Source organism: Tinamus guttatus, unplaced genomic scaffold, assembly GCF_059628265.1.
Source record: "Tinamus guttatus ecotype Peru unplaced genomic scaffold, ASM5962826v1 Tinamus_guttatus_pri_ptg000497l, whole genome shotgun sequence".
Classification (NCBI taxonomy): domain Eukaryota; kingdom Metazoa; phylum Chordata; class Aves; order Tinamiformes; family Tinamidae; genus Tinamus; species Tinamus guttatus.
The window spans coordinates 3,693,261-3,717,896 of NW_028289031.1; the positions used below are offsets into that span (position 1 = coordinate 3,693,261).

The window sequence follows — 24,636 nt, forward strand, 5'->3', positions numbered from 1 at the left end:
AAACAAGTGAAGCAAAGAATTATATGTAGAAATAGTTATATTTCTAGCAGGTAGAAGCACAGTACTCAAGATATACACATACATATGAAAACACTAAGACAAGACAGAAAGCTTCTTATTTGCTGTAGTTAGATGGGAAGCTTAACCATTTCTAATCTAGGTTCATGAACTAATAAACACATCTGTCCTCAAAAAAAAAAAAAAAAAAAAAAAAAAAAAGAAAACTTGGTTTCATCCTCTGAAAAAGATGAGAACCTGAATTTAGACTAGAATATTCATTCAAGTTTCTAGATGACCTAATTTCAAGAACCACTGCAGAACAGAAGCTGCTAGATGTATGGCACGTTTGAAAGCCAGTATACGAGATACTCAATTATGAAAACTGCATCCAGAATTCTGGTTTAATTAAAACAAACAAAAAAAACCTTACATATACACATAAACACAACATAAAAGCCACTACATGAGATCATAAGCTATAAGGAAGAAACATGATTAAGTTAAAAATAAAAACTATAAACTAAAAACTATAAATCGTTTCAAGACCTCGTTCCAGCATCACATTACAGCAACTTGTCTGCTTAATACCCAGCATCTCAGTTTTACTGAGACAATGCTGATATTTAAGAAGCAGGTATGGGAAAACTATAAATATCTTAGAGGGAGTTGCTTTTATTTTATTGACAGTATTCTATCTCTTTTCCTTCCATTTCATTTAAGGTACATATACATACCTAAGATTCCCGGTTTTAGAAAATGGATCAATACATTCATCTCTTGACAATATCCGATGAGAAAAAAGCTTCTTTTCAGGATCCAAAAATCCTTTTGAAAGGAGAGAGTACAAAGTTAATGCTCAGGCCATTTGCTCCTTGCTCTTTTTACATATGAATACATAATTCAGCTGTTTTAAAACGTGCAATAATAGTTTTAACGGATCACTTTAAAGATATTACATGTGGTAAAAGCTAAGCACAGTGGACCAAATATTCTAAATTAATTCAGTGGGGCTAATATTAAAAAAAAAAATCCTTTCAACATAGCACCAATTTTGGAGTTAATTTGGATTCTGTGACATGCAGACGGATTAGGCCAAAGGAAAGAGATACAGCAGTTGATAGATAAACATGATTTTTGCAACTTACATTTATATCCCTACAGATGGTACTTTAAAGCTAATCGCTCTCCTTAGCTCATCATGCCTAGGGACTGCAGGAAGTCTCACAAGAGTCGGCAATGTGCTGCACTACTCAAGCACAACAGGCAAAAGTTAAGGGACAGATTCAGCCGGAGCTCTTGCATTTGTAGGTTTTAAGTTTCACCTCTACCACTACTTTAAAGTTTTAACAGCAGCAGTAATTTGTCTGACTTTCTTTAAAAAGAAACAGGACAAGCTGTGCTGGCTGATCTGGAAGCAAGATAAAATGCCATTAATTAGGAAAATGGTGCCTTGAGGGGTAGGCAGGCATGCACGCACATGCTCCTGAACCTGGTCTCCAACAATGAAGTTGAACATCTTCAGCTACTTAAGTGCTTAGAAAGATAGTGGCATGGTACTTGCTAAACTGTCTCTACCTTTGTACTGAACTTGCCCTGAAGTTCACATCAGCATCTCACTCTTCTTATGAGCAATATAATGCAATTAGTACTTATTTGGGAACTTTTTTCCTCCCCTCAAGGTGGCCATATTATAGCCAGAACAAGAGTTCAGAATGGCCGCACTAAGCACCAACTTGGATTTTCTGCCAAGGAGCGTTTGGATTTTTGCTGGTTCAGCTCTTTCTAGAAGTCCAGCTCCCACTGGCATGTTAAGTTGGGCCTTCAAAAAGCTGAAAACTTGATTCTACATTTATTAATATTAATGTGTAGTTGGAATAACTTAAAACCCATAAAAGCAAGAAAATTCCGAGTTAAGGACAGAGGTTCAACCTTAACTCACCCGACTATGCTTAAGAATTGCTGCCAACTCGTAGAATCATCCCCTGTAGTGAGACCCTTGCAGTACCTAGGCATAACGAATTGAGAGAATTAGCTACAAAGGTTCATCACCAGACACACAGATATTTTGACAAACTATGTAAACTGTCACACAAGCTGCTGTTCTCAATCCACAGAGACTTTCTGCACTGAACTGGACAGAAGTGCATGGATTACAACAATGAGGCATTAAAATCACAGTGTTGTCTAGATAAATCTGTAAGGAAGAGGAAGTTCAAGCCAGCCCCAACAGAGAAGCCCTGATGGCTGAGGAGGAGAGATGAGGTACTCAGCAAGGCTTTGGCAAGAACTGATTAATTTCAGCATCTTTCCCCGCTCTGGTAATTTGCTGGAGACCAAGCACACAGTTCATCAGAGCTGTATCCACACAGCTAAAACCCTGGGCTGAATTAGTAGTCCTTCACAACTTGAATTATTTAATATGCAAAATAGCCCTGATGTTTATAAGAAGCCCTTTATGCCACTTGGATTGTTTGCTTTTCAGGAAGGTTGCCTAAGGAATAGAATCAATATAACAAACACAATCCAGATGGCAGATAACACTGCATTCACGCTACACACACAGTTTGCTTTGGTAATATGTTAACAGCTGCTTTGGATCTTTGGAAAGGACCACATATTGGCTTTTCACTAATCTGTGCAGTGGTAACAGAAACAAGACACCTAGTGGCTAGATCCCACCTGCCAGTAAAACCAGGAACTTTTATTTTCAGGGATACACTGAACACAAGGTTTAAGATCTCATCATAATGCACTGGTTAGATATGAAAGCTATTGTGAAACTGTATGTAAAGTATCTTCCAAAGAAAATATCGGTGGCTTTTTCCAAAATGTCTGCATAGCTGATGTCATTTTTGTGGGGCTGTTTTGGTGCAAGTTTCTATAATTTGGGAAAAATGAAAAGATATCATCAATAAATTCATCAAGTATCAGAAATAGTGAAAAAGTTCAGCGTTTTCCTGAGATGTGCTCTTCATTCCCAAGTATTTATTCCAAAGCATCCCCCCACCTGGCTAACAACACACCCTGAAAACACGATTATGGCCACAGTCTATTGCATTAGCACAAATTGTGAATTTTCTTAACATAATTTCCTATTGCAGAAGTATCAGTCTGTGGAAGCCATTCCCAGAGAAGAGGGCTGATGAATTTCTTGTTATATAAACTTGCCAAAAACAAACAAACAAAAACTTTAAAGCTTTTTGTAATAGTCAAAATGAACAAAGATAAATACTTCCTGTATCAAATTAAGACCAAGCGTCAATTTATTCTCACAAATTAGACACAAGAGTGCTAAGTGAATTTTTACTTAAATTCGGGTCTCTCCTTGAAAACAGCCCCAAGATAACTTATTATTATCCTTCCACCACCACATTACTAGCAACTCTAGGGTAGACCTACTGCGCAGACTATTCCTCCCCACAGCCCCCAGACAAGCACACATTACTCTCCTAAAAAACCAAGTCTCAGTAAATTTACATTAAACATGTTACACAAGCTATTGAGTTAGCATTGCAGTGGGGGATAAGAAAAGTAAGACTAAAATATGCTTTTGAGTATGTGTCTTTTACCCATCCAAATGCAATGCTATATTAGTTAATATATTTTCCTGCATTTATTATATATTTATCCTGCATTGCCATGAATACAGACATGCACATACATACTCTATTACTATTAGAGAGTACTGAAAGAGCAAAAGGGCCATAAAGACGACAAATCACAAAAATTTATCTTAGTTACTTCAGACAATACTAGGCAATCATAAAGGGAAAAGAGCTCAGTACCTTACTCAATATCTAAAGCTTGTTTGTTTCTAAGTTTTTAACGGCCCCTCTGTTGTAATTTATGAAGGCAGCGAGCAAGGTAATCCTTTCCAGGATCCAGAATCCCTTAAAAGCTCAGTGACTCTATCAGTGAGCTTTCAGGTAGTCATCCCATGTCATCAAAAACGAGAGAAGAGCATTCATACCACATAAATCACGACATAACTGCATAAAAACGAATACACAGATGTTGCATAAGCCACATTACAAAGAGTTACGTAGGGCCTGGCCTGTCTTACGCACACAATCTTGCAAAGGTACTACATCCTTCATCACACTATACAAACATATAGCTTCCTGGTGCCATCTTTCTAACACGTAAAGTTAGTTTGCATACCTCTTGGATTAAATGGATGCCAACATAAGAAGGGTTTAAACCCTTGGTTAGTTTTGCAACAGCTTCTACCTTAAAGTTCAGAATAGTGCACACTCCACCTTACCCTGAAATTTTGTGCATTTCTGTTCATATATATGTATTTTTTTTTAATTGGAATTTGGCTTTTGAATATTCTGGCATGCTGTTAACAGTCTTTGTGAAAAAGTCAGTGCATTCCAATACTGCCAATACAGTATTTTGTTTCCAGCAACTCAGACATGGTATTTACACATGTACTCTTATAATACTGTTACTTAGCTCTATATAAATTCTCTTAGAAAAGCTAGCCTGTAAATGACAAGTTAGCAAAAAGCAAGGCTATTTTATAATATTCACAATGCAACTCATACTTGGAAAGGTTCAACTCTTAAGACAGATGGAACTAAACAGCAATTTCTAGCAGAAGCAGTGTAACAGTAACATCCAATATGAAGGTGAAAGTTTTTTTTTAAAAAAAAGTCTAAAATTGCATTTCTGAAAAGTCACCTTCAGTGTTATTTCTGGTCCTACTTTAAAATGTGGAGACAGCTGTTGACCCAGTCTTTCAAAAGAATCCAAGACATTCAGACACTGGTGAGTATACATACACATCTTCCATCAATTATTTATTGAAAGGTATGCTGTAACATACATCCTTTAACAAATCAGATACATTCTCAATTATACTTTCTGAACTCAACATAAATCTTAAGAAGGATTCGTATTGCATTTATTGCATCTATTCCTTACTATTCCTTTTTTTTTGTGGCATTAACTTCTTATAACCATGATCTAAGTTGTTTCAGTGTTAAAAATGTCTAGCTACTCTGATATAGGGGGAGGATGGAAGAGAAGGGGAGATGTTTAAAACAGCACTTGGTTAAAATAATCATATAGAAGAAAAACTATAGGAAACTCCTGATTAGCAAATCCAAAACTAATCTTCAAAGATTACAGATACAAGATACATCTTTAAGTTTGACGAATTTGCAAACAAATCTTAGGTGGACACAAATTGTATTTACAAATGCCAGCTAACCCAACTTAATAGGCAGCAGGAGTCAGTATGGCATAAGAGCAAAGGACTGACGAGATCTCTTTTTCTAAATGCGGTAAAAGCACTCCAAGCTCAGAGATTTTAGAGAAATACAGGACATATAAAGAGAATCTGAGGAAACAAGTAGAGACTTAAGAAAAAGATTCCTGGCATTTTAATCCAAGTCCTTCCTTTATGTAACATAGGAATAATGGTAAAATATTTAACAGACAACTATAAGAAATTACCTAACCAATACTGCCATCAGGTGTTCTGATCGTGTATTACTGTGCATTTCTCCTGGAACTTGGCTGTTCTTGGGTCTACATATCTACACTTTCCATACCTACATATTTCAGCAGAAATCAATATGAATCATAGTATTACTCATTAAACACTTCTGATGATGTTAGAGAGTTTTCCAGCAAATCCCAGAGGTATCAGGAAGTGACAATACTCCTATTTGCTCATATGGTGACTCTTTCCCAGCTGGAATTCGCAGGCATCAGAGAGAACAGATCAAATATGACACCCACAGAAAGGCTTGCCACAAAGAGCCGCAGTTGGTGGGGCCACATGTTGATTCTGGCACAGATCTACGTCAGAAAAAGTGGCCACACACTTTATTGCTGCCTGTGACTTAAATCTAGTGTCTAAGACAATCCTGTTGCTACATCCGAGTCAAACTCCATTTGAAGGAGGCCAGTAGAGTACAAATGTTACACATCTGCAATGTACAGTCCAGTAGGTGAGACCACCTTTAAGGGGAGCTCTTTTGAACAGTTCACCCTGAGAAATACTGAGTAATGTAGAAAAAGAAGCAATCTCACTGTCCTCTATTTGGTTGGACAGGACATACGTCTCCAAGCTTCTCTCAAGGAGGGGAATTCACCTGGAGACCACAAATAGGCGTCTCTTTCCCATAGCAAACACTCACCCATTTCTGTAACAAACATCTTCTGCAGCTTACTTAACATGCCTAGAGCACTTTCAAGTTACATAATTCTTATTAATAACTGTTTCAGAAATGAACTAGAATAGTTAGTTCTCCAAATATTTTGTAGTTTTTTTTCTTTTGTCAAGTAGTGTTTCTTTAGCATTACAATAGCATTGCTCACTCGTGGCACTCATGCTTATGTGACACAAAGCCCACGTGAAAGACTGCCAAGGAAAACATGAGGGAAGCAAGAAACAGCAGCAAAATACGAGATGTAACCACTATTCTGTAAAAGACTCAAGATGGGGTGAAAGTCAAATTTAAAAACATGGTCACATGCCCAACAACAGTTTGACCCATGTGCTTGCATAACAAGGTAATTCTTTGCTTGCTGGAATAAATAAATAAATAAAAGTTAGTGACCCATACCATGGACCAGGGACTACCATTGCAATAAGTTTCAGAATTTAAATGCAAGTGTTGAGTTACAGGGAGTAAATACTAATACTGCTGAGAAGCGTAAATGAAGACATTGTTAGATATATACTTTTTCTGCTGATAAGGGCTTCTTGGCTCCACGGCAACCAAAGAGAATTCCTGTAAATTGACTTACAGCAGTTAAACTCCCTTCACTGAAGGGAAATGGTAGCCTTTTTTCTCCCCATGGAAAGAGATTGTTTCATGTTGCAGATTTTTATGGAATAGCTGCTTTAGATGTCTAAGGCAAGTGACCATGTGGATCACTTTCAGAGCTCATCAAAACCACTGCTTAATTCAATAGGAAGGCACTAGTTACTGTCATGTCACAATCCGATTCTCTAAATAGTACAAAATAAAAAAAATAATGTCTAAAATCAGCGGCTATACAGGCACTGGCTTCTAAACAAGCCAAAAATTCTGCTTACATGATTATTTATGAAGAGTTTGGGGAAGGGGAGAGAGAAGAAATATTTGAAGACAATCACAGAAAAAGAAACTTAATGGGATGAAGACAGACTACTTAAATACTATTGAATAATGTCATGTGCGACTCACCTGCAATTGTATGTGCATAGAGTCTGCTGCCAAAGGTAAAAACATGCAATTCATAGAGCTTGGCAATTTTTTCCAGGAATTCCTTGCAGTGAGGACGCAAACGAGTGTGCAGCATAGGCTCACCCCGACTCAACTGGAAATGAAATATTCCCTAGGAGAAAAGGCATATTTTTTATATAAAGACCAACATTACAGAAGTGTCCCTTGCATCATTTCCATTGCTTTAATTTAGTCTAACTGGATTAAGTTTTAGCCAAAAAGATTATCTGAGTGAATAAAATCCAAAGCAATTTTGCTCTGGTCAAAAGAGACGGAGATTAAATTTTGCAAATGCAAGAAGCTACATTGTTGAAGCATTAATGAACAATGTAGCTTTTGTTCACAGGTTCACTTGCACCAAAGCAATCACCCAAAAGAAAGGTAAGAAATGTCTCAATGCTCAGGATGTCACTACCCACCACCACTCAGTGACTTTCAGATTTCTTTCTACATCTTAAGCTTAAAGAAAGATTTTCCACTGGATTAAATTAAACAACAACAACAATAAATCTATCCTATGAATACATAAAATCAGACAGCAATTGGGAAGGAACTCTGCAAAAAACATCTTAATTAAACTCTAAAAACCAGTCTTAGTTAAAGCTTTTCCAATTTTTTACGCAGATGAAAGGCACAGCCTTCCAAACATATATATTTTTTTTAATCTTGAAACTGCATATCCACTGTTATCTTTCCTGGCAATTAAAAAGTACATTTATGAGTTGATTTTGCTAGTAGGTAGGAATACATGCTGAAATATGAAAGAACTAAGCAGCTGCATTTTGCAAGGCACTGAACTGCAATTTGATGTTGCAGCCTCCTGTATCCAACCATGTAGACACATTCCAAAATACTGCTTCTTTCAAAGTTTGCAAATACTACAATCCAACGGCCCCTATCAGTTCAAAAGAAGTATTTCATGAAGAAATTAAGCACTATCTCCCCAGAAGAAAGAAGAGACTGAAGAAAAAAATAATTACTACACATCTTTACAGAAAAATGATAGGAATAGGAGAACCACAGAATTACCCTAAAGGGGATGTCTAACAGTAATTCACTATATCCACCTGGGACTCTGAAGAAAAAACCTCACTACTGGGTATTCAGTTTAGGAACCTTACAGTAAAGAAAGCTATCTGAAATTTCTTGCTTATAGTGACTGGAATGGAAAGTGCAGAAAAGCCTAAATGGAGGAAACAGAGTGGCCAATTAAACTAGAGAGATAAAAAGGAATATATTTCAGATGACATTTTTCTCATCTTTTTTTATTCTCCAAATAATTATTTTATCTATCAAATGTTTTCTTAAAGAACCATTACTTAAATAAAGATGCTTAGAAATATTCCTATCATGACTCTGGCCAGAAAGTTAACTGCAAATATTTACCTTGTTAGACATTTGTTGGCAGTGCTGTTCAGTAGTATGGATCAGGGTCTGGTCCAAATCTACCATGAGCACCAGTTTCCGATTTCTGTGTAGTCGCTGCTGATCTTCCCTTCCTAGCTGCTCAGCTTGCTGTAAGAAAAAGACTCACATACTGAGTCTGGCTTACAAGAAATAAAACTGCATTTACTGACTTCTGTATATTGTTAACTCAAGAAGATATCCTGCTAAAAAGTAACTGCATGAGAAATAACACTTCGACATAGCTGTAGCAATGGTAACTTTGTCAACCATTTTTCCATAGGAGAAAAAACAAACAAACAAACAAAAAACAACCACTATTCCAAGAGTCTTCTAAAAGACCCACCACACTATAGTAACTGAAAATTGATACAATCAGTACAATACAATTAAAATATAAATAAAAGAAACAAAGTAATCTAAGGGCAAGATTCTTGAGATGAACTAGCTTCAGACTGCACAAAACTAGAGAAGTTAATACTACTACTGAAAACTTTGTCTAGTAAATTCAGCAATTTTATGACATCAATTAAATCAGTGACTACATTAAGTATCAAATTGAAGCTGCTGATGACAGAAATCATTATGGCTGTCGCCAGAAGTTTAAAGAATATGCCTTTACATCTTCTTTGTAAGCACTGATATTAAAAACTTTATAGGCCAGTAGCTTTGAATTAAAATTTCCTCCTGCTAACGCATCTTCCTACCAGTGTGGAGGTGGAGGTGTCCTCTTTGAAGAGGAAGAAAAAAGGGTGGGAGGAGAAACCATTTTGGTTGCAATTAAAAGCATGTTGGTAAGAAATAAATTGGATATTTATTGTTAAACATGTTTTTTTCCTCTAAAGAAACAGAGGAAGGAAAAACAAACAAGCACATTTTGATAACTCAGCAGAACAGAATCTTTGAAAATACTGAAAAGAATTTAAATCACAGGTAAGTTAGTTACACACAAACTAGCTCTATTAAAATCTAGTAAAAGCTATTTCAAGGTTCCTGCCTAAACAAGGTAAAGCTACCTCTCAAAGACATGGCTAGCTTTGCACCCATCTCAGCTGCCGAAGATAGAGCTTCCCTAGCATTCCTACTCTTGGGCACAAAACAAGCCCCCAGCAATACTAAAGTAATACTTTTAGGCTGTTGTCAGAGAGCTGCCATCTTTTCAATGAAAAGTTTTTAAAACCTACTGATATTCAACACATCTCCACCCTCCTCAATTATTTTTTTTCCTCAAAAAAAAAAGTCCTATAGTTAAAGAATTACATATAGTTATGTAATTCCTGTTCAGTTAAGATCTGAAGTGAAAGGTACAAAGAATGCAGAAGAATGCTCCCTTACCTCTGAGCTAACTTTCAGTTCTGGGACACTGTGAACCATAGACACAGTTGCTGTGGATAATGGCACATTCTGTTTTCCATTCTTGCTTCGTAACCTGACCACGCAGGAAAAAAAAGGCATCAAAAGACAGAAAAACACTTGAATTAATGAAAATTTGAACACACTAAAATATCAAACTAGTCACTACCAGACACTGTAAAGTGAGACATTTTGATTCAGATTAGTATGCCCTTCAAAGTCTCTTTAATGAAAGTTATAGACAAAAAGGGATGAGGCAATCCAAGAAGCTCATCATAAAAATAAGGCAAGAAAGTTACTGTAATTAAGATTCCAAAGAATCATTTCATGAAAAATTATACTAAGATGAAACAATAATAACTAGATATTTACTGGCATTAGAACACTGGGATTAAAACTATAATTTTGCATCTATTCGGAAACAATTGTATTATAAATACAATTGTTGTTACCAAATCATTCCCATTTAAAAACTGCTGCTTTAAGAAAAGCAGCAACCCTCCACATACACACATTTCCTCTTTGGCAGGCAGAACAGTGTGTATGCTCATGTGTACATCTGTATGGGTACGTATACACACGTATGTGTAGACATGTGTGTGGAGCATATGACATTATTTGAAACCTGACCAAGTAATACCACAGTTTCAATGTATTCTTATCTTTCAGCTTACCAGATCTATTAGTTGTGAATTCTGGCATCTATTTTTAAATTTATTTCTGCTGAATCCAAAACAATGGATTAAAAATACAGCAGTCCCATGTGACAAGTGCATCTTTTAATTCTCCCAAGTATCTGGTGCTATGACAGAAAAATTTGGTACCACAGCAGTTAGAATGAAGCTTCACACAGACTTCACACATTATTAAAACCCTGTGCCAAGCAGGTCACTGCTGCTTTCCTTAAGGCAAGGAATACTGGGGTTCTTTGGGGCCTTAATGCAGTGACAAAGACACAAGCACAGACTGAGAGTAACTTCTATTGTAGCCTAATGCTTGGAAGCACTACAGGTACCCAGAAACAGTAGAGAGGTATTTCGTTAGGCCCACTAGTCCAAAGATAACATGGACATTTTAGCCTCTTATATCCTTTGCACCAGAGTCCAGAACCTCTCTTATATGTTATGCTGACTGGCATTTTAAACGAGCATTTAAAACAAACTCATTTTTAGACCATTTATTGAACAACCATAAGAACTGCATAATGAAAAGGACGCACTGCTGCCCAACACCTAGCAAGGGCTGGCACTGAACTGGCTACACATCCTTTCCTTAAAGCAAGAAAAGCACCAACACTTTGGAATTGCCTTTTGGTGTAGGCTGAGCAGAACTAATGCACTGCTCCAGATGTCGTCTTGTATAAAATGAAGTTCTCCAAAAGAGAGCAGTACTTAACTAACAGAAAATAATTCGCTGCATAATCTGAATTAATTTAAACTTTTAAGAAGTAATTGTTTAACAGGAGAAATGCAATATTAAGGCGCGCCTGTACTCAAATCTCAGATTAGGTAATCATTTAGGACTGGCAAAAGTCAACTCTTTATTAAGCTAAATTTTCTGTTTGGTTTGCTGTTCCTCAAATAATATTTTGTGTATAAAATACTAACATTCTGCCTTTCATTAGAAATTAAAATATAGCCATTATGGGCTAATACTAATCCATAATTATCAATATTAATTAGTCCACCATTAACTGGGCTACATATTGAATAGTTTTTTTTTTTTTTTTTTTTAAATCGGTCTACTTATTAAGAATTATTTCATACAACTTCTTCTCTTAAAGGGGTTTATAAGGTAAATTAAACCAATATATTTCCTTTAAAATGAAAGGACCATGCATCATTTATTTCTAAAGTCCAGGCTACTGAGCAATCTATTTTGAAAAACAGCTGCTGAACTAATAATTTGGTATGTATAAGAAAAAGTCTTTTTTTAACAATTGTATTAGCAATGACAGAGAAGATTAAAAATAATATTAAAAAAAGATCAAAAAAGGTTTTTTTTTGGCCTAAAACTTAAAATTGCTTTAGTTCCATTTCTTTTCACAAGGAAATTGAAAACAATTCTGAATTCAATTCTGAAATTGAAATCATTGTAGAGAAACTAGTTCCCAAATTACTAAATGCATTTTTAGTCAGTACAAGAAGGTAGGTCACACGACCAATAAAATCTCATAGTTATTTATACCTGCACAGATCAAGTTTTCAGATTTCAGCCTCAGATACGAGCACATTAAAAAAAGGCAATATACCTTGATGATTTAAGTCTGTATATATAATCTTTACTTTTTCTGCTAAAATAATAAGTTGCCCTACGTTTATCCGCACAGAAAGAGTTTGCAGTTGCTGAATTATAGCTCACATTACGAACTTACACCCTCAACATGCACATGGCCTCCTGTTGGCCTATACACCTTGTTATTAAGCCCTATAATAATTAAAGTAAATATAGTTCTAAACAATGTATCTGTGACAACAGCAACATAAGGAGGAAGACAGCCTATACTTGACAAACTATTTCATGGTGGCAAAACAAGCACCACTGCAGATGATGGATGGTGTTCCATGTTTAACATGCTTTAGTGAATTGGCCACCTGGCAACAAGGGCACAGATCTTGCCAGCTTCCTCTCTGCGTGTTGACTTTATCCCCAAGAGACACCAGCTCCTGCCGGCGAACAGCAACATGCCAATTGCGAAACACACTTCATTAACTTATTACACCATTAATAACGTGATCAGGAACGAACACGCAAACCCCTCATCTTTAAATAATGATTTAGCTCACCTCTGTATCTCCCCCCTTTTAGGGGGGTTCAAGAGCATTTCAGATTGAAAGCTAATGTCTAGAAGAAACTCTCTCAACAGCCCTTACAGAAGCCAGCACAGGGAGACTACCGAATCACAGAATGCTTAAGGTTGGAAGGGACCTCTAGAGATCACCTAGTTCAACCCCCCTGTTCCAGCAGGGGCCCCTGGAGCACATGGCACAGGGCGGCATCCAGGTGGTTTTGAAGATCTCCAGAGAAGGAGAGTCCACAGCCTCTCTGGGCAGCCTGTTCCAGGGCTCTGTCACCCTCACAGTAAAGAAGTTCTTCCTCATATGGAGTTGGAACTTCTTCAACTTTCACCTGTTGCCCCTCGTCCTGTCACCGGCCACCATGGACTCTTCTGGCCTGGCCCCATTCTCCCTACAGTCACCCCTCAGGTACTTGAACAGGTTGATCAAATCCCCTCTCAGTCTTCTTTTCTCCAGACTAAACAGGCCCAGCTCACCTAGTCTTTCCTCCTATGACAAATGCTCCAGTCCCTTAATCATCTTCGTGGCTCTACACTGGACCGTCTCTACAAGCTCAACATCCCTCTTGTACTGGGAAGCCCAGAACTGCACACAATACTCCAGATGTGGCCTCACCAGGGTTGAGTAGAAGGGCGGGATCCCCTCCCTTGACCTGCTGGCAACGCTCCTCCTGATGCAGGCCAGGATCCCATTGGCCTTCTTGGCCATGAGGGCACACTGCTGCCTCATGGTTACCCTGTTGTCAACCAGGGCTCCCAAATCCCTCTCCTCAGAGCTGCTTTCCAGCAGGTCAGCCCCTAATCTATACTGGTGCCTGAGGTTATTCCTCCCCAGGTGCAGAAGCCTGCCCTTGTCCTTGTTGAACCTCATGAGGTTCCTCTCTGCCCAACTCTCCATCCTCTCTAGGTTCTCCAAATGGCAGGGCAGCCCTCAGGAGTGTTGACCGCTCCTCCCTGTTTGGTGTCATCTGCAAACTTGCTGAGGGTGCAGTCTGTGCCCTCGTCCAAATCACTGATGAACAAGCTGAAGAGCACCGGGCCCAGTACCGACCCCTGCAGGACACCACTGGCCACAGGCCTCCAACCAGACTCGGCCCCATTTATCACCACCCTCTGGACTCTGCCATCCAGCCAGTCCTCAATCCACTTTACAGTCCATACTTCCTAAGTTTTCCTATGAGGATGTTATGGGAGACTGTGTCGAAAGCTTTGCTGAAGTCAAGGTAGACAACATCCACAACTCCCCCATCGTCCATCCAGCCGGTCACCTCATTGTAAAAGGCTACGAGGTTCGTCATACACAACTTTCCTTTAGTGAATCCATGCTGACAACTCCTGATCACCTTCTTTTCCTTGACATACCTAGAGATGGTCTCTAGGATGAGTTGCTCCATCACCTTTCCAGGGACGAAAGTGAGGCTGATCAGCCTGTAGTTTCCCGGGTCCTCCCTCTTGCCCTTTTTGAAGGGTGGAGTGATGCTGGCTTTCTTCCAGTCCTCCAGTACCTCCCCTGCCCTCCATGACCTCTCAAAGACGATGGAGAGTGGCTGAGCAATGACTCCTGCCAGTTACCTCAGCACTCTTGCGTGCATCCCATCCGGGCCTGTAGATTTATGGGTGTCGAGTGTGCTTAAATAATCCCTAACCCAATCTTCCTCGACCATCGGAAAGTCCTCTTCTCTCCTGGTTCTCTCTTGCCTCCAGGCTCAAATCATGGGGGCTGGCCTTAGCAGTAAAGACTGAGGCAAAGAAGACATTTAGTAACTCTGCCTTCTTTGCATCCTCCATCACCAAGGCACCCTCCCCATTCAGCAGCAGACTAACATTTCCTATTTATGTTAGGTATTAGGAATACTGTACTCCCTGCCTGTGAGTATTTGCAGCTTCACAGTAAGTTTTACAAAAGATCCACCATGACTACTAAGTCTCAGAAGGAAAAAGAGAATGACAGAAGGGGAACTTGAATCGCTAACCACAAATCAGTGCAAAATGGAAGAGAACTGGGAATACTCACTGAGTCAAGTCCTGGCCGCATTCTGCGCACAGCCCTTTCATAACAACAGGATGGCTGCATCCTTCCAGTCTTATTAAGATCCCCCTGGAAAGATACACGTGTTTTAGTTATTGTACGTTGATTCCAGACACCTAGATCAATTACCACAAACTGCTTTTGCACAAAAGTGGAAAAAAAGTATTTGCTTTGAAATAGGTAACACTTAAACATCACTGCAATATATATTAAGGTCAATTCCTAACCTTAATTTGCAATGTACTTCAAGATAAAAACAAAAGGGGCAGCCTTTGTCCACACACAACAAGTTACATGGAATTAGATTCAACCTTCCATTAGGCCAGAGCCCAGTAGCATGTTAATGAAAATTAATTGTAAAAAGTACTCAGTGCTTGACTGACTTCACTTTGGTTTAATATCTTCTTGTTTCATAGTGTAAGCATTGCTTAAATTTTCTCAAAAACTTACTTTAAGTGTTTAACAGATCCTTAACCCTCAGACTGCCATATTTTAGAAGGAAGACGTGCAAACGAATTTTATTCTTTTTACAAACAGCTAAAAACAACAAGAAATTTAAAGCCTGAAATACAGAAGTGCGACATTTACTATTCCAAACTGCTCAGGAGACAAAGTCTGCTTTTCAGATGACTGATCCAGCTGAAGGACGCCTTTCTTCAAATTCTGTTCTCAGAAGTCGATGTCTTGAGAATACCATTATTTCTTTTAATTTAATTTCAATATTCACTACATGCATCTTCTTCAATACAACTGAATGAGTTAATTCCAACACTGCACCCTTCTTAAAGCTCTAAGAGGTAGATAGAGCTCAGCTACTAAAATCTTCCCAGCTCTTTGATGGGCTACAGCACCTCCCTGATTTTTTTTTCCATATTTCAAAAGTGTCAAGCAGCTAAAAATCCATGCTATTTCACAAGTTGTTTGTAGCTTTGATTCAAGCCTGGTTGAAGCATTAATTAGCTTCAAATTTTCACCACCACAAGCCAGCAGCACCAGCACAAACCCAACCAGTTTCCACACACAAACCTCTCTTTTGTATTTTAGACTATTGTGCATTTGGAAGTTCCAAGCAATCCATTTTCAAATGACACACGGAATTGTTGTCTTCCAGTATGTCACATGTCTTGTGTTAACCAGAAGACAGGATCCTGCACCAGCAAATTTGCAGGTAATGCACCTTGTGTTTTTTTCTTTTTATTTTCTCCTCTTTCTCTTTGAAGAATTAGATTCAAATTGAACGTATTTGAGGATATCTCCTAGTAAGTGACCCTATTACTGCACTGCTGCAAATACGAGTATTAATAAGGCAGCCATCCTTCACCTAGCAATTGTGTCTACTCTTCCTGTGCAATCTTTTCAGATATCTCGCTTAATGGGATATATATTTGTGTTTCATAGAATGCAAATAACAAGCAGTCAATCAGGTGGCAAGAGGACAGCACAAGAGATATGGCCTTCTTAGTCCTTTATGCTATTAAATGCTTATTTAGTTCTTTTGAATCTCTGCAATGCTTATTTAGTGCTTACGCCCATGTTTGCATTATTTCTTCATTTTTCCCTTTCCTCTACAATATATCTGTTTTGCTTTTCTCTGCCTTGTCCCATCTCTAATTTCTTTCCTTATGGCATGGCTACCAGCTCACACGCAGAAGCATGTCAGAATTGCTATATGTAATCTCTGGTCAGCAGATAAAAAACCTGGAATTATACAGGCACTTGAAAGGCTCAAAAGCCAATGCAAGCTATATATATATATATATATATATAAATATATGTAAGAACTTATAATGACTAAGCATCCTCACTTATCCCAAATTATTTTTTCACAAGCTAGTGAGGGGAAAAAAAAAAAAAAAAAAAAAAACACCCCACATACACATTTTTCACACCATCTTCGAAAGCCAAAGCATCACATGCTTTTTCTCCCTCGCATCTAAGCTATCAACACCAGATGCCAGGCATGCCACACGAAGGGCCTGCATACTCCTGAGCTGAACTAAGATTTAAATTTGGACACACACCAGTTTCCATTCACGTATCTGTGCACGTGTTCTTGTTCTGTGATCTAGATAGAGCAGAGGTTCTTACAGTAAAATTATACTTTTAAAGAAAAAATTGTTATTTTTCTGAAGAGCACCTACGTAATATACTAAACAGGAGCACTACATATCTGTTCTGCCTGTGCACATTCAAACACGATCAGAACATCTAATTTTCTGATGCTTGCTGGAATTAAAAAGTACATGGCACAAAACCCTCCACCATACCATTCTCCACTCCAATGCTTAACCCAAAGGGCAGACAAAAAAAAAAAAAAAAAACAAACAAACAAAAAAAAAACCTCTAGAGTGCAAGAGAACTTGCAAGCACTGTACAACCAAGATGGTCAAGCTCAGCAGGTTCTTAATCAGGCTTCTGAATATTTAATGATGCAGAAAGATCAGAAAAGAAAAGGAGCACCTTTTTTAAGTTTTACAAACTGTCACAACCATGCAAGTGAGCCAGGCCCTGGGGAAGAGCAGACAGGTGAACGGCCCACATTTTTATGTTTTTATGGATAGGTCATTCTTCCCACAATACTTGTCCCCACTCTGACTGCCAAAGCATTGCAACAGCAGAGCTATGGGCACTGCCTATATTATTTTTTTCACACAACAAAGTACAGAGGGATTCAGGTGAAACTTAAACAAGGAAACAAGGAAACTCACCCTACCTTCTTACAAGCACATCTGAAAAGAATGTGCGTAAGAAACAGTGTGTGCGCGCTATGTGAATGCTTATAAGAAAGTGTGTGTGTGTTGCTATGTGTACCGTTATAGCAAACTTGTATTTTTGCTACAATAGAGATATGAAGAAATATCCTATAATGGTCTTGGGATGCAGCAGACAACCATAAGCCTGTCATTGCTCTCCCAGCACTTCCACATTTTTCCCATTTCTAAAAACACCCCATCCAACACTTTTAACAGTATCTGCTTTCCATCATCAGGAGAGGAATAGTTTAAAAATTAAAAAGGAGGGGGAGGGAAATAAAAGCTTTCATTAAATCTGAGCGCTGTGCTTTCATTAATAGATGAAGTCAACAAGTCAATGCCCACGATAACTCTAAGGCCTGGTCGTTAGTGCTGAATCAAAACACAAGATGTTTGTATCAAACGCAACAAGGGCTAAGGTTTCGCGTGCATTATTTTAAGTGGAAAAGCCAGTGGGAGAGGGCCTTCCTCATCCAACTGCAGCACAGTGGCTGTAAGGCAGCTTCACTGAAGGAAGTTTCCAGGAAAGCGCAGCCTAATGGCACAGCTGCACAGCACACAACGGTGGCGGGCAGATCACCTTAGACACCTCGGTTACCTCTAGCACCAAGAGAGAGCTTCCCAGTGTAACTGGAGCTCGTCCTGGTCTTCCTTACATCTCAGCTCCTCTTGCACAAACTGCCCTGCTTGCTGCCGAAGAAAGGGAACATTTCACCTTCACTTTCCTCATGCCAATCTTTCCTCCAAAATCCCACCCCAGCTCTGCCATTTCCCACAATGAAATTTCCCACAATTAACACAGAAAATATATGGTGTGATTGATGAGTGGGAAAACAGGCAAAAATTACAAACCATAAATTTGCTGTCCTGCACTTGTTTATATCTCATCACTATCTATCAAAAGTCAACAGACTCCTGGATTACCTCAAATCAGTCTGGGATAAAGAAAGATGTCTTGGATATATGACTGAGTATGGTAATTGCTTAAAGCTGCTGTCCTCAACCTGATGCCATCTACCTTTGTGATTAACATTAGAAGTCAAACTGGACTAATGGAGCAAAACAAAGTGAACCTTCTGCAGCACAATTAAACAAAAGCAAAAGCTTCACAGGCTTCTGAGCATGTTCAAGAGTGTTACTGAAAACTTGGTAGGCAGTGTAAATATCAAACGAATGCAAGTCAGATCCACGCTTATTAATACCAAGTCCCATTGAATCATCCAGCTAATCAGCATCAAATACGACTACATCATCTTTTAGCAGTTGCTGTAAGACTAGGATGGCAGACACATGAAACTTAGTCCAATTAAAAGCCTACTTCTACAGTTCAACTTACTCAAAATTTGTGAGACATTGGCAATATTTTACCAACCTACAGTAGAAGAGCATTTGTGGTAAGCGGGTGCAGCATTCAGACCCACTACAAATAGCCCTCAAGCCCAATTTACTGTATTATGAAACCACGACCTCTATTACAACCTTTGAACTTCCATAGCAAGCATTTTCCAGAGTCTTAATCACCTTGAAATCACCATGAAAACCAATTCCTTAGATGGTTAACCATCAGATTTCATCATTTAAAATCAACCAAACCAAAAAACAACAAAAAATCCGTCAAGAAATAGGTAACAGATCCTTAAATAATTGATTAGAAACACCAAAAAAGTGACAAAACATACTAACACACGGCATTATACGCCTTGCTGCAACCACAGCCTACAGCCCCTTTCAGGTTTTGCAATGAGTGGTTTCTATGCAGAAATCTTGACCAACACTAAATAGCAAGCGAGGAAACAAAGCTGTATTTCCAATACACAGAAGCTCAAAGGCCTCAAGGCAACCCTTTTGATTAAAAGAAAACCAAAAATCTATCTTAATGTGATGCAGACATGAGGGTAGAGATGTCACATTTACTCCAACAATAAAATAACTGCCGCAAGCATTAGTTTGTAGGACAAATGGTTCGAAGTATCATGTCAACTCTTCAGAGAGAAGATAAACGAAAGCAGTTCAGACATTCTTCTGCTAAACTATTCACAATTAGGAGTTCTTCAAACTGTGTATAAACATGAAAACATTTTAGAACAGAAAAGTTGAAAAATGATTCTCTGCTTCTCAGGCCGGATATGTGGCTAGTTGTAGATATTGTCAACTGTGTATGTAGGTCATGGATACCAGCAGAAACATTAGGGCCAGAGTTTCTGGATTTTGTTATTTATAATCCAAAAGATATTTGAAGCATGAGCCGTCTATGCATTTCATTTGCAGGATTTCCAAGCCAGCAAGCTGCATTTCAGTCCATTCCTGAAGAAGAGTTTGGTGTTAGGACAGAGATAGGCTCCCTCTCAGCCAGCACAGACACGCCCGTGGTCACCTTCTTGCACACTGCAAGAGGCCGCTGTTGGAAGCAGAGGGTGGCATCCTAAAGCTCAGGAGAAAAATAGTTTGAAAACGCAGTGCCCTTTCACACAATTTAGTTATGCTTACAGGGACAATTTAGAATGGCTTTTTATTCCATTTAGAATATTTACATTACTGAAATCCTATGACTTCAGAAAATTTTAAAATTACATTTTTGGTTAAAGTTAACCTGTAGCTCTTTCAAAAGAATCAATCATTTTACATGAAAAAAATCTCATAACAATGAATTTCATGCACAGTGAAATAAACAGCACAAAGCTAATAGCTCGCGTTTTTCTTAGTTTGCTTCATTAGTATGAAGTGGTGTATCTAACAATACTAGAAGAAAACGATCTGCCACGTCTCAGTAATTCAAGTGGTTCTATACTTTCTCCCACTTCTCTATTATTATTGTTAACTATTTGCATTACAGTGTTAATGTATTTGCGTTTCTGTTGACGCAGTCTCTCCAACTGCAGCATTACTAGTCATGTGGCATGATTTCTATCTACTTGCAACATTCAGCCCAAGCTCAAAAGAACCAATTTCTTGTTCACACACAATTGTGTTTTCTTGATTAAGACAACTGTACCTTGAAACTAGGTAACAGTAAAGTGAATACGCCTTTCAGCAACTTCTGGGCCTTGCTTAACATCAGAACTTAGCATCACACTAACTCATGCTAGTTACCAATTTCAACTGGATTTGCACTATAGCCAACTTTTCTACAACATAGCACATCCTAGAAAGGCAAGAATTATACAGGGTAAGAAAACACACTCTAAAACAGTCAAAATGCAGTAGCTTTAAAACAATATCCAGATTTAAAAACAGAACCATACTTGCAGTTTTAACAAACATACTCTGGGCTTATGTATTTACCCTAAAGTGTTTTTTTTTTTTATTCCTCCACACACCTTTTTATGATTTCACCTTACTTAGCATTTCATGCACCCACTCTCATCAGCAAATCCACTATGCAAAGAACATAGCAAAAGCAGTTAGTAATACGGGTGAGTTTTAAAAAAATGGAAATGATTTCACTCATAAAAACTGATGGAAAACAAAAAAATGCAAGAGGTGCTACAGCTCTCAAAAAAAAAAACTACTTACACATTTTAAAACAAGTGTTCTTACAAAACTTACATTACCCCAGGATCCCATTTTTGAACAACTCTATGCAGCCTTTTAATATTTAGCATTTCCAAAGAAGTTCATGAGTTCAGTAATGCCCACCTGACAGCAGAATCAAAAATCTGAGCCATCTAAGTCTTATTTAAAAGACATTTAAGAGATGTATGATGAACACAGCCAACTCTAACTGAAAGCATCAAGGCTGAAACAGCAGAGTACTGACTGTATATACTTATATTTGGCACAACAAAACTAACCTAAATCGGCAGTTTTCTTTTCCTGATTGAACCGCACCTTACCTTTGCTGACAGTTACAGAAGAATGGCAGTCATGGCTGAACTGCTGCAAGTCAAAGACACAAAAGTCTTGGGCTAATCCCATCTCTGATTTCCTTTTGTTCTTTTCAGCTTTACACCTCTTCAAAGCTGCTGCCCCTCCAGATAGAGGCTCATAATTTCCCCTGCATCTCAAGGTAAATTACCAGTGGTCCCTCCCTGCGCCACCCAAGATCACCTAGGACTACCTAGGTGAGCAGATCTGATTTTCTGGCTGCACCTGCAGGCCCACATCTTCAGAAACTGCAACAAATAAAAAGCAGCTCCTTAACCACAAAGACAGGCCTTACACCAAAGCAGAGAAACAGCACTCAGAAGGCGACAGGGCTTTACACAAACACACTTGCAGCAAAGCTAGATGTGTGCTTTTTAAGCTGCTTTTTCCTGTGCACAGGAACAAAACACTTGTGTTGTAGAACAAGACACTTAACCAATTACGGACCTTTCACCTATTACTTTCAAATGATGCAAGAGTAAGAGAAGGTCTGCAATGAGACTGCAGATTCCTGGAGTTCAACAATATTCTAAGCCTTAGACCGTAAGTAAGGGAAGATTTCCAATTTCGTAAGTCTAGGTTCAGCAAAATACCTAGACAGACTCCTTAAGTAGCATTACACGATGGGTTGCAGCTCACTTTCTGGGAAGGCTCATCAAGCTCTCCTATGTAATTTAAGAGGCAACTGTTGAAAATTCAGCTATAACACATACTAGAAGACCTTATATTAGCGTTTAATTAAGCTTTTTCCCATACTCCTTTTGATTTAGTGAGTCCAAACATTGATTATCATGATACTCAAGAGAAGTCTTCCATTGGGTAACACTGACCTGACTTTAGAAAACTGAAGGACTAGCAACATTACTAGGACCAGGCCACTTAAAAAAAAAAAAAAAAAAAAAAAAAAAAAAAAAAGTCAGTTGTCGAACCACACAGTTCCAGGTAAAGAAACAAGCTGCAATTCTGAGATATCTTAAAGGAAACAGGAGAGAACAACAACAACAAAGTCAACACAGAAACTTTATAAAAATAAGTAAAAGAAAAAAAACAGAGCAAAAGCTCTTACCTCTTCTTTCCTATCTTGAGTCACTTTCAGTTCAAAGGGGCAGGCATTGCACACTATAATATTCAATCATCCCAACCCTATTTTGTATGTACATTCTCTCTTCAGAAGTGTTTTTGTTTCAAGATTACGGAAAAAAAACCCACAAGAGTTTTAAAGAAATATACCATACAGCTTTGGCAGCACAAAGTTTGTGATTTTCTGAACAGTTCCAGCATTGAAGTAAAGCTAGAAACATGCAGTAAACAATCTATCCAGATAGCAATTAAATCCACTACAGACTGTGAAAAGCAAAAGGAATTCCAGTGCAGGCATCTGCCAATATACTTTTTTTTTTTCCCCCCCAAGAACTACAACCAACTGGCAGATCTACAATGGGATGCCCAAAATAACTAAATAATCTATCTCATTGGGTCTGCAGGCCCATGGGACTCCGCACAAGCTCCCAGACAAGTGGCAAGGTCCTTGAGCTCAAGCAAGATCACAGACTTGTAGTAAGAACTCCAAGAACAGACAGTCCCCCAGTCTGGGAGAAGCCCCATAAGAATAAAAGTAAGGTGTTACTAAACACTATCCTTCCATGCTCTTAACAACTACATCAGCTTCTACACAACCACTTTCATCTGACCTAAATGCAGCCTGCTGCTGAAAGAATCATTCTGTCCTCCCTTTTCCCACATTACACTCATGTTAGCACATATGACCCAGATGAGGGAATTGATTGGTATGGACTGTTCTGATGGAGGTCGGGTGAGAGGAATGGAAAAGAAGGAAAGAGGCCAAGCTAGATCATTTCCAACGTCCAATTCACTGCAAGCTGGAGACAGACAGATGTGAGAGATTCCTTCTAGCCAACTCTCACATCAGCTTGAAACAACCATGAAACGGCAGCCTAAGGAAGCTACCATGAAAAGTGCTACAAGGCGGCTACGCGTGTCGCACCGCCTATGAGCCCACTTCTCCCAGTAACTTCCGAGCCTCAAGTCTGATTCCAGCTTAACCTGGCTGAGCACTTGATGCTCTGAGATAATGAGGTTGCTACAGGGCAAGTTCCCAGCTTGTTAGAGAGAACTTCCAGAGAACTAGGGAGAGGGGAAGAAGGCGGGGGGCAGGGGGGGAGAAGAAAAAAAAAGCAATTAAGGAAGGAAAGCCCTCATTTAGAACTCAGACCTTTTCCAGTACTAAACTCAACCAAATCCAAGACAGATGTGCTAAAAGATGGCTTCCTTAGTAATAGAGCTCACAGTATATGGGCTGGGAGGGGTGCAGGGGGGGGACAGGAGAAATACATTGGAAAGATACTTTATTTTTTAAAAAAGTGGATAAAAAGAAAGTAGGTGAGAGATGTAGTAAGCAGAAACTGTCAAGTGTTACTCATCAATCCTGGGTGTTTAAAGACCTTTTTTTTCCTGCAGGCTCTAATAAGCTCATTAATATCTGACAGGACATTGTTGAAACACTTGTGTCTAAATGAAGTAGCAAGTTGTTTTTCTGTAGTTTATTACAAATGTCATCACTTCAAACAAACTGTAATTCATCAGTATTTTATTCCTCCTGAAGGCTGCTAGATGAAAGGCACTGGGGCCCAGGGTTAAATGTATTTCTCATCTTGGGTGGCAAACTAAGCCCCCAGGCTTAGTGGCATTAGATAAGCAAAGGAAGATTTCCTTTCCATATAATCAAGCTTTTGATACAAGAAACACCAAGTAGCAACACCAACACTGCACAGTTTTAAGGAACAGATTCCCTCCTCTTTCTCACTATCTTCTCCAAAAGAGAAGATATAAATTTGGCTTCTTTAGAATTCAGATATGTTCAAACAAGATTTTGATAAAAGTCATGTATTTTACATGAATGTTAAGATTTAGCCGACAAAGCTACGCAAGATGACAAAGGCACCCAGCTCAGATGAGCAAGTAATAAATCTTTTGGAAGATTCTGCTAACATGAATCACATAAGACAATTTAAGTAGCCTATCCCATCATTAGGGCCTGAAAGGAAACGACCATTTCATATTACAAATGCTTATGCAAATGTTCCCATAAAAATACAAAATATTCCCTGAACCCAGAATCCTGACATACCAGTGGCTGCTTCAGAACCATTAACCTTGATTTGTAACTGGCATTAATAATATAAAGAGGAT

General features: G+C 38.6%; 1 protein-coding gene across 2 annotated transcripts in view; it reads right to left on the reverse strand.

Annotated features, from left to right (window-relative positions):
- The window catches only part of CTDP1 (CTD phosphatase 1), a 101,465-nt gene that overhangs the window by 73,752 nt on the left and 3,077 nt on the right, over positions 1-24,636 (reverse strand). For both annotated transcript variants that reach the window (XM_088533411.1, XM_088533412.1), the window contains exons 2-6: positions 14,795-14,878; positions 9,966-10,059; positions 8,613-8,741; positions 7,188-7,338; positions 735-825 (exon numbers count right to left, since the gene is read on the reverse strand). In XM_088533411.1, the coding sequence (XP_088389537.1) occupies positions 735-825; positions 7,188-7,338; positions 8,613-8,741; positions 9,966-10,059; positions 14,795-14,878 (549 nt within the window). The remainder of the gene's footprint in view (positions 1-734; positions 826-7,187; positions 7,339-8,612; positions 8,742-9,965; positions 10,060-14,794; positions 14,879-24,636) is intronic.